Source organism: Eurytemora carolleeae, unplaced genomic scaffold (assembly GCF_000591075.1).
Source record: "Eurytemora carolleeae unplaced genomic scaffold, Eaff_2.0 scaffold57, whole genome shotgun sequence".
NCBI classification, from domain to species: domain Eukaryota; kingdom Metazoa; phylum Arthropoda; class Copepoda; order Calanoida; family Temoridae; genus Eurytemora; species Eurytemora carolleeae.
In genome coordinates, this window is record NW_019396351.1 from 257,845 (window position 1) to 278,617 (window position 20,773).

The 20,773-nt window shown below is 31.3% G+C and overlaps 1 protein-coding gene across 8 annotated transcripts in view; it reads right to left on the reverse strand.

The window, feature by feature from the left end:
- Positions 1-20,773, reverse strand: part of LOC111701538 (protein tramtrack, alpha isoform) — an 85,288-nt gene that overhangs the window by 7,508 nt on the left and 57,007 nt on the right. For 5 of the 8 annotated variants that reach the window (XM_023472854.1, XM_023472855.1, XM_023472856.1 and 2 more), the window contains 2 exons: positions 20,642-20,698; positions 18,372-20,507 (listed from right to left, as the gene is read on the reverse strand). In XM_023472854.1, coding sequence (XP_023328622.1) covers positions 19,684-20,507; positions 20,642-20,698 — 881 coding nt within the window. In that variant the 3' untranslated portion in view covers positions 18,372-19,683. Of the gene's footprint in view, positions 1-1,870; positions 2,005-4,860; positions 5,092-12,403; positions 13,497-18,371; positions 20,508-20,641; positions 20,699-20,773 lie in introns of those variants that run through there. The other 3 variants (XM_023472861.1, XM_023472860.1, XM_023472862.1) reach the window with 2 other exon arrangements.

The following is a 20,773-nucleotide window of genomic DNA, read 5'->3' on the forward strand; positions in this document are numbered from 1 at the left end:
GGGGAGGGGGGGATTCCGCAATTTAAAATTTTCTTTGATATATTCTTTACAAATGTTAGAAGAGAGCGTATTTTAGATCAAATGTTTCTAAATTGGATGCAATATAAAAACCATCTCGGTTTCATTTATTTGATTATAAGATACAAATGAGAAAAATGTCTTACATCTTTCTGGGGAATGTTTAAATTCAGCTTTTGAATTTGTGAGATGAATTTGAATAATCAGAAATGAATGTAAAACATTGAATTTTCTGAGTGAAAAACTCGAAATTTAAGAATAAGAAAATTAAGATACTTTAATGCGCAAAAAACTTTAAAATGTTTTGGCTGTAAAAGAAATTGAGTCTTTGTCTCAAACTCAAATTTTCTAATCCATATATCTTTGAAACCTGATGGTGTAAACCTTTGATATTTCAAACTTAGATGAGTGTGTCAAAGACTCGTGCAATTCTGTTGAAATACACATTATGACCTTTAAATCTACTTGATTGCTTATCATTAAACAACTCGATATACTTATACTTATACATTTCAATAAATGTAGAGGATCCCAAAGAAATTGAGTCTTTGCCACAAACTCTGATTTTTTAACCCCTATTTTTTGTAAACCAATGTCGTAAATTGTTAGATCAATAATATAAGTTTGCAATATCAAAGGTTTACACCATCTGGTTGTGCAGATATATGGATTTAAAAATCTAAGTTTGTAAAGACTAATTTCCTTTGTCAAGATTTCTTTATTCCGAATGTGTTTGTCGAAATAAATTTCTTTTTATATTTTGAAGATTCAGGACTTTTAGGGTTATGGTGAATTTTCTACATCTGGAGTCTGGGCTAGATTTTATTTAATAAGATGATAAACTTTTTTTCTTTTATGAATAATTTTATGAGGAGATTGGGGCGGTTTATATCTATTATTCTTTCTGATTCAGAATAATGAATCGGCCATATAAAATAAATTATTGAAGTCATTTAGTATTTCTCATAATCCCATTATGTTGTTAAACAATTCTTCTTTTTTAAAGTTTTTTTAAATTGGATTATATAGCTAAACTTTTTTTACTGGAAAATATAGGATCTAAATCGAGGTTTTTAGGTCACTTAGCGCCTCTTTTTCTATTATTAAATTGAGATTTTTTTCTCCGTTCATCAGAAAACTAAAACATTTATCAAATTTGTCTGATTTTAATGAAAAATTTTAAATAAATCAAATTAATGTTTATTGTATACAAACCATCAGACCAGTCAAATGTCAAGAAAGGTTTGTGAATGAGACTGCAGAATTATTTGCAATAATCTTGACACAGGTCACCTCATTCTTTTAAAGTATTTAAAACAAGTAAAGTGAAATTGTTCAGACAAAACTATTCTTCAACAAGGATTAAACAATTTTCAACTTTTAGTTTATTAAATATCTATTAGATTTTAAAATATTAGCTAGTTTAGAAATAATACAGGGCACCCCTGGTTCATATTAATGTATATATATATTACATATTAAAATAGTTTAAATATATATTGATGTATTTACCTTTATTCATGCCTGTACCAATGTATTTACCGTGTATTTAGGCCTGTACCAATGTATTTACCTTGTATTTATGCCTGTACCAATGTATTTACCTTGTATTTATGCCTGTACCAATGTATTTACCTTGTATTTATGCCTGTACCAATGTATTTATCTTGTATTTATGCCTTTACCAATGTATTTACCTTGTATTTATGCCTGTACCAATGTATTTACCTTGTATGTATGCCTGTACCAATGTATTTACCTTGTATTCATGCCTGTACTAATCTATTTACCTTATATTTATGCCTATACCAATGTATTTACCTTGTATTTATGCCTGTACCAATGTATTTACCTTGTATTTATGCCTGTACCAATGAGTTCTACTTTGAGTCAATTCTCCGCAAAGTTTACATGAACAAGATCCGTCCTCGTTTACAGTATAATCCAGGCAGGAACTATTCTCATCTGCTATTATCAGAGCTCCTTCTGAAATATTCCAAAACATTTTAGGGATTGCAAAAATTTAATTTTCAGCAGAAACAGAAAAGAAGCGTTTAAAGGGACTGTAAGCGCAATTTCTAGTGATCTTCCATGGCAATGCCCATGAATAAAATTAAAGGTATACTTGAATGTGGAAGATATTTTCGTATTTCTAAGTTTAAACGTGCTTAATTCTTACAATTCCTATGTTTTCCTGCATTGGAAATACGCAAGTCACTTTTTTGTAGAGAAACATGCAGTAAAAATTTTTAAAACAATAAACGTTGATATTTATACTTGATCAGACAAAGCTTTCAAGGGAATTGGGAATCGGGCATTGCCATCTTTACATGGAGGGTCACTTAAAAGTATGCTTAAAATCCTTTTGAAATTGAAAATAAAACAATTTTAATCTTAATCTAAGAAATTAAGAATGAAAAATCTTTGATTTTAATCACAAGAATGCGATTAGCGGATTTCTAACATTTGAAGGGAGTGTTCGCGAAAAATGAAAGGGGGTATAGGCTTACGGCGATAAATAATCTTTCTTCTATCTGTTGTTGAAAACCGTCTCATACCGAAGAATTAGATTCCTTACAAATTCAGAAAGTTGCCACATACGACTCGGATCGTAACAAAATCAGTTTAATTCCAAACAAAGCATTCAGAGCTTACAACTTATAGTCATCGATTATTTTTCGACGCATTCGTATATAGTTGATATTTCATAATATTTTTTTACTTTCTATGACTTGAGAGTGACTTTTGAAAACATTCATTACTGTTTCGAGGATTTTGATAATGTAATTAAGAGGGGTTTAGTGGCTAGTGTGTGACACCAGTTCTCATTAGATCACTGAAGCACACTTGTCCACAGCCAGTAACTGGATTGGTGTCTAGACTGGTGTTCACGGGTTCGATTCCCGTACTCCACACAAACCTGTGGTTTCATAAACATTTGAAGCTGACATCTGGTTAAGCAGTTATGACCACCTGACGGATGTAGGAGGACAGAGGGGCGGCTGTCAACAACTCTCGCAGCGAAAGGGTGCGTGCTTTCTACTTAACAAGAAAGAAGCTTCAAGTGGGATTGATCCAAGTGAATGATGATGAAGAGAGGAATGGTGGACAAGCAGGGAGAGTCTATGGTTGCCAGCTATAGGTACCTGGGGTTATCAAATCCGGGCTTACAGATGTTAGGGAGCAATGAGTGTGATGTTTTCTATCAGTATGGCACCCGGGCCTCATTCCAGTATATCAGAAGGATTCCTGCACTCTATATTCTCAGGCCTAAGAAGAATCTTAGGCAGCTGGAATCTTGTCAACCCTCTTCTCAGAATGAATGAAGTGTGAATGGATGAATGTGCTGCCAGATTACAACCCCTGGTAGATAAACATAAAGATCCAGACAACACCAAACTTTCGCAATAGAAAAAATTCCGAGATTTGACCGTAACAACCCGATCATGTCCTGGGGCCAAAAAAATCTCTTAAAAAAGATAATGAAGACGACCTTTTCCATATTTTCCGGGAATGCGCCGGTCGTGAAAACAAGTTGTAAGCGAAATATTAATTTAAAAAAACACAAAATAAAAAATATTATGAAATATCAACTACATACAAATGCGTCGAAAAATAATCGATGACTATAGGTTAATATCTAAATTATTTGTTTGATTTTAATTTGATTTTTTACGATCCCAGTCCTATGTTCCAACTTCCTCAATTTGTATGAACGCTTCGTTCTTCGGTATGAGACGTTTTTAACAATTTTCTCCATTTAGACGCAACAGATAGAAGTAAGATTAGCAGCGATCAGAAGCAATTATTTATCGCCGTAAGCCCCCTTTCATTTTTCGCGAACACTCCCTTTAAACACGTTAGAAAATGGCCAAATGTTTTCTATTTTAGTTAGAAAACCGACAAGATCTTCGCCATTGTTCCTCATATAAAGGTTTTGTGCATTCTTTGAATTTTTTCGGTCGATCTCATATGATACAAACTACTTAACCGGAGTTCTGAAAACTTTAGAATTGGAAATCTTTAATCCTGATTGCTTAATCTGAACATCAAATGTGGACACTTTTAGTTTCTTTCTTAAACCGCTCTTGTTCTCTTATTTTGGATATCCGGAAATAGTTTGACCAATGAGACTGAGAGTCCACTCATTAAATGGCGCGCAAAATTTGCCGGTTTTTCTGATTGGCTGTTCCGGTTTCTCCAAACCCCACTGGATTGGTTGCGTTACAATACATAGATTTTTGTTGATACAAATTTAAAATTAAATACATCTTGAAATTAACAAAAAGAATAAAGATAGAGCATTGATCTTGATAGCCACAATTCTTAAGTTTTCAGCCCGGTTATCATTAGATTAGAAAACCCAGTTTGAAAAAATTTAAATATTCCAAAATCCTGGATTAAATCAAAAAGACTCTCGTACTTCTTTAATCCTGGATTAAATCAAAAAGACTCTCGTACTTCTTTAAAAGTTTTTTTTTTATTAAGATCTTAATAGTTAGTTTTAAACAGTTTTTACAAACTGTAAAACTGAAAGTTATTTTAGTTTTAAGAGAGAGATTAACAACAATACAGATGTAACACTAAATGTCGTCTGGGCATTTGCCTTAGGGTTATTGTGAACGTAAAACCCCTAAATGTAGTGTTCTATCTGTATTGTTATTAATCTATGGATTTAATGTTTTTCTCGATCCTTATGCATAAGGGGCCCGGGCTGAAGGGGGGAACGTCAAGCTAAAGTAAAGTCTTTTTTAGATTAAAATCGAATTTCATAATTCCAAACCTTCAATTATTTGTTACTTAAAAAAATTCACAAATGTTTAGTTTTAGTTAGGTTCTGACCTGAATCTACATAGCTATCTTGAATTTCTAGCTTGAGCGGCTTGGCGTATGACGGAAGAGGTTGTGTGACACCAGGCTCTAGTTTAATACTTTGGTTTGGTATGGTTTGCTCCTCGTGGGCGCCGCCATGTTTGGATTTAACTGCTGCGGCTCTGTTTATAGAAACAGGATCAAGGATATGGATTGAGTCTGGATCTCTGTGAAGAGGAGGAAGAAATGGAAGGGACACACCTGGAAAAAAATTAAAATTACTTTAAATATTTTGCAATTTCTATATTTTTCCAAATGAACAATGAGCATGAATAATTGAAAGCGACTTAAAGATCGTCTTAGGTCTTTGATAGTTAGCTGATGACAAAAATAATTAATTATTCAATTATTCAATTAATTAATCATTCAATTAATTAATTAAAAAATTAATTAATTATTTAATTAATTAATTTAATAGTTAGCTGATGACAAAAATAATTAATTATTCAATTATTCAATTAATTAATCATTCAATTAATTAATTAAAAAATTAATTAATTATTTAATTAATTAATTTAATAGTTAGCTGATGACAAAATGTTTTCGCTACAAACTCTGATTTTATAATCCTTAAATAGTTGTGCAGTAGGCCTTTGATATTTAAAACTATGAATTCTGCTATATTAAATAACTAAGTTGGAAATATATTAACTGTTTACACCATCAGGTTGCAAATATATAGCGATTAGAAAATCATAGTTTTGCAATAACTCAGTTTCTTTGCAAATCAAAATTGGCAAATGCCTATATATTTGTAATCTCTCCGTAATATGGTGTACCTTTTGAAAGCTTTCAAGTCATTCAACGTTTTTTTTTTGTTCTTAAATACCTTTCAAAGCTTTCCAAATAAGCCTGCAGTACTCAGAAATAAAGTTTTCATGCAAGCACGATAACAACATAAGTTCTTTTTAATATTAATCCTCTTTTTACATAACAGAATTGGAAGCAATAGTTGATGATTAAAAATAGAATTAAATTTAAAACCAGGGGCGTATTCAGGAATTTGTCCAAGGAGGGCTTAATTTTTTTTCTCTAACCAGGGGGGGGGCTCAGCACCCGTTGGGGCCTGAAAACCCCCCAAAATCAATAGATATTACTGGTCCAGGGGGGCTTAGCCCCCATAGCCCCCCCCCTGAAAACGCCTCCGTTTAAAACCAATAAATTTTCTACGTTATCTAATATGAATATAGTGTTCAAAATAGCAAAAACTAACCTTAAAAAATATAAGATTCAAAAACCATTCAGAGTTTATCTTTTTTCGCTTTGAGACGCATACAAAAAATATTGGTAGACAATAAAAAAAATCGTCTCAAATTGATACTTTAAACGCACCAATGTATGGTGGCCGGACTGACGTTGTCTTATAATTAATAACAATTTTATTTTTGTTTGTTTGTGGTTTAAATTTTAGTTTTTTTATTCCAGACGAAATTAGGGATAGAAATAGTAAAATCCACGAAACTGGTCTTGTCAGGATAAAAATGTCGTTTTTTCGATAAAACTTTTTTAAGACTATTTTATCGGAAAAGTTTTGATTCCAATCGTCTTTTTGGCAAATACAGGTGAAGGGATGTTAATCCTTTTTGTTTTTTTAAACTTTAACAAAACTTCCAATCTGTATTCTGTTAAAGTTTACCTCTAAAAAAGTTTTAAAATTAATGCGCAACAGATAGAAATTAAATTAGTAGCGATAAAATCCGACATTTTTTAGGATTCAGTCTACCCACTTCTTTATTTTTTTCACAAACACTCTCTGTAAGTGTAATTTTATGTTGTTACAAAGCAAATAGTTTTAACAGAAGCTTAAAATGGCCACATTAAGTTTAATGGGTCTGTGTACACTGCACAATTGAAGTATCTTATGTTAATTGAACTGTTTAAAGTTAAGACATAAGTCTTAAAGTCGTCTTTCGATTCCAGTTTTCTTTTTCTCATTGTACTTAGGCTAGGGATGATAATGTTGTTTTGTAGAAAGAAATTGAGTCTTTGCCAAAAACTCAAATTTGCTAACTCCCTGTGCATGATTGGGTTACAAAGATATAGGGATTATAAATCAGAGTTTGTGGAAAGAACTAAATTCTTTTCGGTTTTATTTTACCTTTTCAAGTTATCATGTATACGATCGACATAGTTTGAAGGTTAATAGTTTAGTTTAAATAAACGAGGCTTTTTAACTTAAATTTAAATCAACATTGAAATTAATTTTATGTAAATTGTACATTGTACAAGTATTATGTTAAGACACCCGAACTCTTCAAATTATTTTTATATTCGAAGATAGAATAGGAAAGAATAGGATAGAATAGGATAGAATAGGATAGAATAGGATAGAATAGGATAGAATAGGATAGAATAGGATAGAATAGGATAGAATAGGATAGAATAGGAAGGGAATTGAGTATTTGTAACAATTCATGGTGTGATGATTGTAGAAAAAAAAATGGTCTTAAATGAAAAGATTGATGCTAAATTTTTAGGTTTTAATTAATTTCATAACAAAATGCTCTATCAAAGAAGGAGTTTATTTCGAATTTTTCGAGATCTTGTTTTTATGTGAAAAAACTACTAATAGATCTTGTTTTTATATTAAAGAACTACTTATAGATCTTGTTTTTATGTTAAAGAAGTACTGAGCAACGAAAAAGACTTGCATGAAGTTTTTGACATTTATTTTCATTAGGGGTGAAATTATTTTCAATTGTGGTTTCTCTTCAAAATTGATTTGCGCACTTCTGATGCATAAAAAAAACACATAAATAAATTATCAGAATTGAATACTTTTAAACCTCGAAAATCGAAAATATCTTCCACATTATTGATCAGATAAAATCATTTTAATTTACGTTTGAAGTCCGTTTAACTTATGCTTTCTTCATTGAGTGAATCAAGGAAAAAAAATCTACATTTTTGTCCTCCGATGGTCATTTCCCAAAATATTCAACCAGCCAACTTTTCAAGTTTACAGTATAATAAGCATGGAAAACAGTAAAATGATTGTCGTCTTCTTATGTCTTTATAATACTTATGAAAGCAAAGAATCAATTTATTGTTTCACTGATTTATTTCTAAAAATGTGCCCTAAACATTTTCCGAAAATGATCATTTATAAGAACTACAGTTTCATAGTAACGATGATTAAAATAAAAAGTTTAAAACAGTCAGTCCCCTGTTTTCTAGTGACCACGGTATGCGAAACTATAAAAAGTGTAAAATATTTGAATTTTTAAATAACAAATGTATACAAATTACAGATTTATAAAAAAGGAAAACACCCGCCAGAATCTTAACATTTAATCCTTATTTCTTTGTAAACCTTTTATATTTTTATATAAATTCTACTTGGGACAACGTTGGTAAGGGAATTGAGTTTTTGCCAGAAACACAAATTTGTGAATCTTTATATCTAAGTAATTTCAAACTCAAAGTTTACAATATCTAAGGTAAAAGACATTAAGTTGCAAAAATATCTATATATAAATTTAGATTGTCTGGATGTCTGTTTGTTTGTATCCAATAAACGTCAAAACGGCTGAACAGATCGAGCCCAAATTTTGTGTGGGACCTCAAGTGACCCCAGGGAAGGTTTATGAATGATAAAAATTTTAAAAATTTGAATTTTAAAGTTTTTTAATTTGTAAATATTTGAAAACGCGAAAAAATATTATGAAATCCGCAAACTTTTTTTGTTTTTGTTTTATACTGTACAAAGAGAAGATGCTCACAGATAAAGCGACAATTAAAAGCCTAGTAAGATATATTAGAAAATCATGGTGTATGGGAAAGACTATTTCTTTATTGATTTAGATTTCTTGCTTAGTTTGTCAGTGAGCTTTCAGTTTCGCATTCATTTAAATATAGTCAAGTACCTAGGATACACTGCGCTTCTTGTAACGTTTTTTCATTAAAATATGTCATATCTTGACTGACGTCATTCCAATTACATTTAAAGAAACTGAGTTCTTGCCACAACTAGCTCTGATCTTTTAATCCATATACATACATATCTAGGCGCCCCAAAAAAGTACCCCTAAAATGTTTCAAAATTTTATAATTTCAGAAATTGTGAAAAATGTAAATTCAATAAAAAAGTTGATTCTATGACCACAGCTAACTAACGTTTTTTGAAAATAAAATTAAGATTATGAAATAAATATTTACATGTCGCCAAAAATTCTATGATCTTTAATTTTAAATTTTTTATCTTAAATATTTTAAGCATGATTTTGACTATTTCAAAAATGTATATTTTGGGTGTGTGTTTAGATTGGTGTAAAGACGGGTTCTGACCCCGTTAACCATTGTACACGGTGTTTTTTGTTAATTTCATTAAGAAATAGATAAAAATCTTCCAAAAAAGAAGAAAATTTTTCATTGCTTCTTCAAAACTATACACTTGCGAAAGTTTTCCAAAACAATGGATTATCCTACAAAACATCAGTAGTTCAGAACACAGTCTTCTCTCAAAGCCAAAAATCAAGGGAAGGAGGAATTTACCTAAATTTCCACCCATCCAAAATTTGAGGCAAATTGGTTGAGGGGTTTATGAGTTATGTTCGCACATTCAAATAAATAGACAGACAGACAAACAGAGAATATCCGTGAATTCCTCATGAGCACTCCTGACCTTGGTTTCTTGAGTCCTTTGCAAGGATTAACCATTATTTTGAAATATCACACGAGGTCGACCTGTTGGGTCGAGTTAGAGCACGTCTGACTGTTCAGAAAAACTACTTCAAAATTAAAATTAAAATTTATCAATTGTTTATTCAAAGTCTAGTTGGGATATATAGATATTTATTAGATTTACTTTACTCTCTTTATATATATTTTTTACAATTTAAATATAATTAATTATTGAACGAAGATGAAATAGTTTATAACTCGTCAATTTGAAGATATAGAAGAACATATAAAATGTGCTAAAAGTAAAGAAGAATGAAGGGGGGGGGGGGGGGGGGGTGCCTTTATTGAAATTATTTTTTCAAATTCTTTAATTCTATGAATTAAAACTGAGGGTATAATTGTTTTATTTTCAAAAATAATTTTGACGTCAATATAAATTGTTAAATAATATATTAAACAAAAACTACTGTTAAATTTATGTTAATAATTGATAACAACTAAACAATTACGCCATTTTTAAACTTGTAGATTTTTTTCGAAAGAAAGTAATTGCCGAATAATGCCAACACAGCATGATGAGTGCAGAAACTAAAGAATTTCCTATTTAAAAGAAAATCTGGGAAAAAATAAGTTTGTCAAAACAATTGTTTTGACTGAAAGAACATACTCTGAATACATATATCATTTTAGAATCAAATACAAGTCTTGAAGGACTTTAGACGAAGTTTTAAAGGGAGTGTTCGCGAAAAATGAAAGGGGGTATAGGCTTCATGCGATAAAAAAGCGCTTTTGATCGCTACTAATCTTACTTATATCTGTTGCGTCTATAAGGAGAAAATTGTTAAAGACGTCTCATACCGAATAACTTAGCGGCCATACAAATTGAGAAAATTGCAACATACAACATAGACCGTAAAAAATCAATTTAATTTCAAAGAAATCATTCAGATATTACAACCTATAGTCATCGATTATCTTTCGCCACATTTGTATATAGTTTATATTTTATAATATTTTAAAATTAATTTGTTTATTTCTCTTGTCGCTTGCAACTATCTAAGAATGCCGCACACCACTCACAATTTTCGAAATCCGTTGAAAACGTTTTCTAAAAAAATAAAATATTATAAAATATAAACATATACAAATGTGGCGAAAGATAATCGATGACTATAGGTTGTAATATCTGAATGATTTTTTTGAAGTTAAATTGATTTTTTAATTATTTATCTTTAAAAGTGTTGAAGTCTGCATATTTCCTTTTCTGTTTCAATTGCAGAAATCCTCTAATCATTGTGAGTAAACAACAATTTAAAATTATCAATGCTCAGATATAAAAATCTAAGATTTCTTCTTAATTTTTTCTCAGACGAGATACGAAAGTATAATATTGTGAATATGAGTGACCCTCTTAAAGGTTTTATTAAAATTACGTCTTCTGTCCCTTTAAAGAAAATAAAAATTTAATATTTGGATAAATTCGTTAAATTTTCTTAAACCTAATCCTCATAACTAGGAAATTCTTTACGTTTAAACCATAACATTTAAAATATTAATACCTGCAGTCTGTGAATAACAACACATAGAGAGGGAATGAGTCCTTGACACAAACTCTGATTTTTTAATTCCCATATCTTTGCAGCCCAATGTCATAGACCTTAGATATTTTAAACTATGTATTTTGTAAGAGTTTGAAAATTTTAAAGCTTTGCATCATCAGTTTGCCAAGACATAGAAATTAGATAATTTGAGTTTGTGGCAAAGACTCAATTTCTTTAGCCAGGAATCTCAACTAAAAATTAATTTTGGAATAATAATGATAAAAAGTGAACCGTGATATTCGGATTTTTTTTTCGACCTAGTCAAGGAAAAAAAAATTGTTTTCAGGTTTAATTAAAGTACGAAAAACCTTATTTTTTAATAATATAAGTAACAACTGATGATTTTTTAGTTGAGATTACGATTTTATTTATAAATTTATAATCTTATATATCTTCTTCAATATATATATATCACAACATTTATAATTCTTTTAATATATAATTTTCAAATTTTTAATGATAAAAAATCTCTGAAATTAAAACATAATCACCGGGAAACATCTGACATATAAATGACTAAATTTCTGCTACAAAAGCAACGTCAAAACAAATCCAAACTTTTCTGATAAATTTTGCGAAAACATGAGTCAATAGTGTGGTTTAATAGTGTGTTATAATGCCTTTCAAACTTAGGTTTCGCAAACATGTTTTTGGCAGTTTGTATTTATAAATCTACGATAGGATTAAATCAACATTTGATTAGAGTAAAATATGTTTTTAGTGCGGAAAACTACTTTCACGTTTTTTGCTCAATCGTCATTTCTTTGATCAAATTTTAACAGATTTGTACATTCATCTTTGCTCACACATTTTAACAAACAAAAAGAAGAAAAACCAAGATTAAAAAAATTCTGAAAAATGATGAAAGTGAATAAGTATTTTTGCAATATAAACCCATGAATCCGGATTTTCAAAGTAAAAGGGTGTGATCATCAGTAATAAACATAAAAAACTGATGATTTTGCATTTTTGCTTGTTTTCTCTCACGTTTTACTTTTAATAGTTATTTTTACTCTCTGAGATGAGAAAAATTGGATGTTTTTTATGAGAAGGGGAAGGGGGGGATTTTGTTTTGTTGCTGCAAATAATGATCAAATAAGCAAATTATATCCGTGTGTTCCTACTTTCATGTACACTTACTTTTATAACCTAGATCACAGTACATAGATTCATAACGCTGAATACAGTACAGTACATAAATACTGGATTTAACAGAGAAACAGATTTTAAGACAATTGATTTAAGAATAATTAGTTAGGTACCAATCAGTCTGATTTATTTTTGTTTTGTTTTTTAAAGATTTTATAGATAAGTTAGAATTTTGATTGAATTAGTATGTACATTGAACGATAACTAAAACTGACTTTTTAACTATAAAATGTTATGTTTCCATTAAAAGTGTTAAAACGCAAAAACTGGTCTAAAATCAGTCGGGGACCATTTTGCATTTTGTAAAAATTCATTCAGTAAAAACAATTCTAACACAAATTCCATAGATTTACATTTAAAATACAAAAATCGGGTTGAATATAATAATCACAATTTAAAAAGTTTGCTCACCGGGAATTTGAAAATATTTTCAAAAAAAAAACATCACCAGAGAAGAAAAGGGGGAAGAAAAAGAATTTAAATCACCGGAAAAATTACAAATCACCAAATTACATATGACTGAAGATACATCGGTCGGAAAAGTTACAAGAACTGACAATTATCATCACCGGACTGTAGATATTCTACCCTTTACAATAGCTCAACTGTGAAGTGTTTATATATATATAAACTGTTGAGATTAAACATAGGTTTGCATTGATCAGCTGGCTCCCTGTCCTCCTGTACTATTTAGATGTCCCTGTCCGACCAGTCTACTCATCAACTTAAACATCTCGTTTCCAGATTCAGTAACCTTAGCTTCCATGACAGTATGATCCTCTAGGGTTAAGTACGGGTTGATGAGGAAATGTGCTGGGGGAGGTGTCGCCTCAGATTTAGGAATTATACAATCATGAACTTGTTTTAGATGTTGCTTCATCTTGTCAGGTCTGGAGAATTCCTTTAAGCAGACCGGACACGGAAATACTTTCCGCTGTTTCCCCTCATGGTAGAGGAACGCATGCCGCTGAAAACTATATTTATTTTTGAAACTTTTCACAATCTGCATTTTCTCGCACTCGAGACAGCGATAGGAGCCGTCAGGAGATATCTGAGCATATTTAAGAAGATCTAATCCTCGGACTGACATATCAGACAAACTTTCCGAATCCGGACCCGGTTGTGAGGAGAGGTTTCCCCGGGTTCCCGAGGGGGAGGGATTAGGTCGGTTGGACCGGGAGTTTTTGGATCCCTTCTCTTCTTTAGTTTTTACAGGAGGAGATTTTAACAAACCTGAAAATAGAATAAAAATTAAAAATATAGCTTGATGGAAAGTTGAAACAGAGTAACAAAAACTGTTCATGCAATTTAAAAAAAATAGTTTTTAGCCATTTTCTTCTATCCTGCATTTAAAAATTAAAAAGATTTAAATAAAAATTTCAAGATACAAATTCCAAAATAATAAGTTGATAAGTAATAAGCTTCAAAAAGGGTAGAAGAGGTCACTTTCTCTTGCCCCCCCCTCTGTTTACACCCTTGAGTCTACGTTGGAGAAGCTGCAGCTAAAGTTGTTAAACTTCATTGCACAAACAACTGCAGTTTGTTCCGCAAAAATAATTGTATTGATGTATTTTAAATCAGAAAACTAAAAAGTTTTTTCAGGATTAATGAAGATTTGTATTGTATGGCTACGTAAGTATTCATGCAAAGATAGTAATGCCCAATTTACAACGGTACCCTTAAAGTATTGTCTGATCAGGTATGAATAAGATTTAATTGTTAATAATTTGAAAAACTGACTATTTTTAAATGTGGTTTCTTTACAAAAGATACTTACGCCTTTCTACTGCATGAAAACATACAGGAATTATCAGAATTAAACGCTTTAAAACCTAGACAATATCTTGCACAGTATTACTCAGATATAAGATGTCAAGGGTACCGTTGTGAATAAGGCATTGCCCACTTTGCATGAAATCAAAGCTTGAAATTGTGATTAGAGACCTTATATCATTATAGTTAGATTTTAAACTGATTAGAGACCTCATATCATTATAGTTAGATTATAAACTGATTAGAGACCTTATATCATTATAGTTAGATTATAAACTGATTAGAGACCTTATATCATTATAGTTAGATTATAGATTATTAGATTATTAGATTGGCAACATTTCTGTTCCTTCAAGTCTGTCCTCCTTCAAACTAACACTATAGTTGCAATAGAAGTAAATATTTCCATTAACTGTTATAGCGCCGATATAAGGATTTATCTCTTATTGGATGATGAAATAGATAGAAGGATAGATGTTACCGCCATACTATTTCTATTGGTTCAGAATAGACAACAAACACGTGACTGAACCCTGATTGTATCAGGCGCTAATTGACTCGGCATAAAGGAGTGCTAAAGCTAAAAAAAAAATGTTTAAGTTTTAAAATGTTACCAGGACTACATAACAGTGTCAATGAGCTAGTGAGGTAAAATCAAAGTCCAAGAAGTTACGACACTTCAAAGTTAACCCAGTCTTAGAAATGTATGTAACTTTTCATATGGAGCCTACACAGTACACTGTTTGTGTTGTACGGTACAGACAAGGAAAACTCATGAGCTAGTTTTATCAGAACAATAACAAAGAATGTAAACAAGAGCCGTAAGGACGGGGGGACTGAACCTGTGCAATCTCTATTCAAACTTGTCACAGGTAATATAAACAAAAAAACTTTTCTTAGATTTACTTCCATTGAGACAGGTAAAAAAGAAAAAAACGATCGATTTTTCAGCAAACTCTCCCTAATATTATTTTTTTTTTTAAGTTTTATTTTCAAAGATTAATGAATATTGTCGAACTATAACAAACCAACTCAGATAGAAAAAATTATGATTACATTTATTTAAACTTTTGGCTTATAGTTGGTTTAATAGTAAAACAAGACCCTTGATCCACTTTGCTAAAATGAAAACAATACAGAAAAAAGAAAATAGGTTAAAATAGGAAAAGGAATCAAAATAATATAATGAAACAAAAAATAAAAACAAAACAAAACCTAAAAGAGATCAAAATAGGAAAAAAGGTATTAAGGCAACAAATAAAAAAAAGCCTAAAAGAGATCAAAATAGGAAAAAAGGTATTAAGGTAACAAAAAAAAGAAAACAAAACCTAAAAGAGATCAAATTAGGAAAAAAGGTATTAAGGTAACAAAAAACAATAAAGGAAAACAAAACCTAAAAGAGAACAAAATAGGAAAAAGGTATTAAGGTAACAAAAAACAAAAAAGAAAACAAAACCTAAAAGAGAACAAAATAGGAAAAAAAGGTATTATAAGGTAACAAAAAAGAAAAGGATATAAAATAAAGGGTAGAACTAGGAATTGGAAAAGATAAAGAAAATCTATCCTCTCATTTCTAAATTAATGTCAGGTAGTTTTTCCAAACATAAAAACCATTTTCAAAGGGAAAGGAAAGTGGTTTTTAAATCACGCTTCAGAAAATGTACTTTGGAAAACTGCATTTAAAGGAATTGAGTCGTTGTAACAAACTCTGATTTTCTAATACCTATATTTTTTCCACCTGATGGTGTAAACCGTTGATATTTCAAACTTAGATTTTTTCATCTAACAGAATTCATAGTTTGAAATATCTAAGGTCTACGGCATTGGATTACAAAGATATAGAGATTAGAAAATCATAGTTTGTGAAAAAAAACTCAATTCCTTTAACCCCTTTTTATGAACTGCTATCCTGCTTAAATAGGTTTTTATCTGTTGGTTTCTGTTGAAAGTGAGAAAAATAAAATTGATTTAAAATTTGTTTTCTGTTTTATAACCGAGCTGTAAACCCAATTATACTTAGTCAGCGTTATCCTGAGTTTTAATATATTGTGCCTGTCTTCATATACTTGAAATTCATTATTTTCATCAAAATAAATCTTTTATTTTTATCACACAATCACATAAACTTGGAACACAACAAATGGTAAGGATTATTTCTACGTAGAATTAATTGTACATAGGAAAATTTTCCATTTTTCGAAAATGCACATTATTTTTAAAGTTAGGAATCTTCGTGGCTCAAAGTTGATCCTGAGCGCGATTCCATTTCAATTCTTTTTAAACCATCTTTGAGCGATATAAGATAGACTTAATAGTGTTTCTAATTCAAAATTTGTTTTTTTTAAAAGTGTATTTAAGTATTTAAGTGTATTAAAAAGAATTCAGTCTTTGCCACAAACTCTGATGTTATCCCTATATCTTTACAACCAAATGTCGTAGATATTAATTATTTCAAACTGTGAATTCTGTTGGATAAAACAAATTAAGTTTTAAATGTAAAAGGTTTATATCATCTGATTGTAGGGATATAGGATTAAAAAAATTCGGAATTGTTGCATAGACTCAATTCCTTTTTTCAAGCGGGGAAAATTGACTTTATAGAATTTTGGATTTTAACAGTAGCACTAACCTTTTTCAATATTTTAATACATAAACCTATTTTGTTTAAATTATAAATTTCTTATAAAAGTTATTAAAAGAAAAACCCCCCCCCCCCCCACCCATATTCTCCATCAATGACAGACCTTATGGTTGAATGGTGACCAAACCAGTCATAATTTAAACTTCTTTCCATTCTTAACCCGACACTAACTAGTCGGAAGCTGGGATACTTAGTTAGAAAAGGAAGGTTTTACTTCCTAAACAGTTGAGATAAACTTCTAGTTTAATTCTACCGAGTATTTGGAGAGGTTTCGGGGTAAAATTAGAGAAGGCAGGTTTCGTGATTTTGAAAGGGATTATCTCTGAATTTTATGAAGTGATGAAGGAGGAACTAAATATATAAGAGTTTAAGAAGAGCCGGTGCATGTATTCTATTAGGCAAATTTATTATTGATTCACTAGCGAAGAGGAAAAGGATAGATAAGAAGGACAAGGATAGATATGATCAGGACAAGGATAAATATGATTAGGACAAAGATAGACGCGATTAGGACAAGGATATTTAAACGATCAGAGGCTTAAATCTAAGCCGCGGCTCAATTATGGTTGGTTCCACTTAAAGTTGTATTAAATTTTTCAAGACTTTAGCCGGCGCTCAATTTAAACCGGTTTTTGGCAGATTTAAGCCGCGGCTCAAATTCATTAAATACGGATACACGACAAGGATAGATATGATTAGGACAAGGATATGAGACAAGGACAAGGATAGATGAGATTAGGAAAAATGTAGATGAGATTATTACGAGGATAGACGAGATTAGGACAAGGATAAGAGATTAGGACAAGGATATTGAGCTTATGACAACGACAGACGAGATTAGGACAATGATAAAGAGATTAGGACAAGGATAAATATGACTAGGAAAGGAGTATTTAAAATTAGGACAATAATATATAATAGACGAGATTAGGACAAGGGTAGATAAGATTAGGACAAGGATAAAGAGATTAGGAAAATAATAGATGAGATAATGAAAAGGATAGATGAGATTAGAACAAAGTTAGATGAGATAGAATTCGGTTAGATGAGATTAGGACTAGGAAAGAGGAGATTAGGACAAGGATAGATGAGATTAGGACTAGTAAAGATAACATTAGGAAAAGCATATATGAGATTAGGACAAGGTAGATGAGATAAGGACAGGTGCAGATAAAATTAGGATACGGATAGATGATATTAGGACAAGGATAGATGAATTAAGGACAAAGATAGATGAGATAAGGACAAGGGTAGATGAATTTAAGAAAGGCTAGAGGAGAATAGAACAAAGATAAATGAGATTAGGACAAGGATGCATGATATTAAGACAAGGATAGATGAGATTAGAACAAGAATAGATGATATTAGGACCAGGATAGATGAGATTAGGGAAAAGGATAGATGAGATGAGGCTAGGATTGATGAGATTAGGACAAGGATAGATGAGATTAGGACAAGGAAAGATGAGATGAGGACAAGTATTGATGAGATAAGGACAAGAATAGATGAGATTAGGACAAGGATAGATGAGATAAGCACAAGAATAGAAAAGATTAGAACAATAGATAGGAATAGAATTAGGTTAGGTTCTAACTAAGAAGGATAAAATTATAACAATGTCTGCTAATCTTTTTCTCTCTTCAACTTGACGTTGCTGAAAACGTTTAAAATCTAATATACATGCTAATCTAATATACATGCTAATCATTTTATTATTTACAAAAGTATAAAATGTAAAGTATAAAAATACATTCTTTGTACAATTTAAGGCACTAAGGTATCAAACATGTGATGTTCTATTGGCCTGTTGGAAGACATGGACTGTTGTTTAAAAAAATATTTTTACATAAATACAAAATAACTTTAAATGCAAACTGCCTTAATTCTGTGAATTTGTCTGAAAATGCCCTTATATAATACCAAATAGGTTGAATGCCAAAATTTATACAAATCGACCAAGAAAAATATGATCAATTATTTATAAATCAAAGTTAGAAAAATAATATAAATTTGTTTAACGCTAGGTAATGAATGCCCTGAAGTAAGCCTATGTACAGAGCTTTAAAAAGCAGTAAAACTCATCAGACGAAAGCTTCAAGCTGCAAGATTAAAAATCAAAAAAATTGAAATAAAAAATAAAATGTGAAAACAGTCTTATAAAGACGTTCTTGAGTAATTGAGTACTAAAGTATTTTCTCGTATAAATTAAAATGCCATTTGTAAATAGTAAACGCATGTAAAGAAGGTGAAAAGTAAATATTGGATATTTTTCAAAATGAGCCAAAAAATTTCTAAGTAGGAAGATTTTTAGAAATTTGAAAGAAAATAAAGAATATAAAATTTGTTGAAATATAACTTTGTACAGAAGATAAACATAAAGCCAGTTTAGCACTGTAAAAAAAAGACTTTAAAGCTACAACTATACAATAAGAAAGGGAGCACCGTGACATTTTTGACTACAAAGATATAAACTACAATGAAGTGATGGACTACAATATTCTGGTAACGTAACACCGTCTGGTAACTAGATTACAATATTCTGGTAACGTAACACCGTCTGGTAACTAGATTACAATATTCTGGTAACGTAAAATCGTCTGGTAACTAGATTACAATATTCTGGTAACCGTGTGAATAATCTGGTAACTGGATAGAGATTCGTCTAAGCCGGTTTAAGACAATATTTCATATCTTAACATTATTTTACATACAATGAAAAAAAATCAAAATTTTACTATTAATACATAAAAAAAGTTAGGTAACAAAATGTGAGGTCTTTTTAAAGCGTTGAGCAATTTTTATGGTAACTGAAAAAAGTACCGAGCACTGCTGCTCAATTACTAGAAATATTTACAATTCTATTGGACTCTCCGAGCATAAATATACATATAGGCTTTTAGAAAAAAAATCTGACAATTTTAATCGCTCTGTAAGTTTTTGGTTAAAAATTGAAGGATTTTATATAAATGTATATTGCACTGGAACTGGTGAAAACATCCATGTGGATCAGATAACGATTTGTGGGGCAAGATTATCCTGAATCGGAGGCGGGAGATCGGAGGGATTGTTGGTGGAATCCGTTCCTAATCCAGTTCCTCCCCAACCATGAACAGCTCGGAGATGAGCCGTCATGTTGTCTTTCCGATTAAATTTTTTATGACAAACATTGCAAGGATAGGATTTACGCTGAAGATGCGTAGTGACGTAATGTCGATGGAAGTTTGAAGGATGGGTATACGCATTATTGCAAACCTTGCACCTGTAATTGTTCCCATCCTGAATACAGAAGCTTCGGATACTGATCGGAGTCGCGGAGTCAGCGGAGGAGTTTAAACCCAACCCGTTCTTGTAAAGGTTGGCCAGCTCCGCCTCAACCTTCTCCTGGAACTGGTAGGACATCAAGTAGGGGGAAGGACAGGGAGAGCATGGATCTGAATCCATACTATGTCGGGGGCTGGAGGACATCTTTATTGGGGATTCTAACATCAGTCCGGAGGTTAGGGACGAATAGGCAAGCCGTTCGTCCCAGTATGGACGATTCAAGTCCTTGTGATCGTAGGTCTCCTCCTTTGGCTCCAATTTAGGCTGGCTGTCGAATATATTTACGTTGTCACGGCTTTCTCTGTCCGGTTTCTTGAGCGAAAGGTTCTGAGGCTGGGGAAGGTCGTCGTTGAGAGAGGATCTCGGGGTAGGATTTAGAACAGAGGAGACGGATGTTGATGAATGCGCTGATCCTGTTGATTCACATTCAAAAGATTCGGTTCCACTGTCTCCTATACTGTGACTGATGTAAAGCCTTTTCTTGGGAACCATCCTTATTCCGCAACCAACTATGGATAATGTTAATAAATAAAAACAAAATTTAACTAAATGCACGAAATAAATGTCGTCTTTCAAAAAGAAATTTTCAAAAATAAAATTCAGCGAATCAAATGCGGGAAATTTAAAAAGTAAAAATACACACCTGAGCTGCGCCCGTCGTTACTCTCGGCCTCAGAGGGAAAGTCGCTTACTTTCAAATCTAAACACGAAAATGTTTAAGAATTTGTGGAAAAGAGGTTAATATTTTAAATGTTAACAATTCTGGTATATTTGA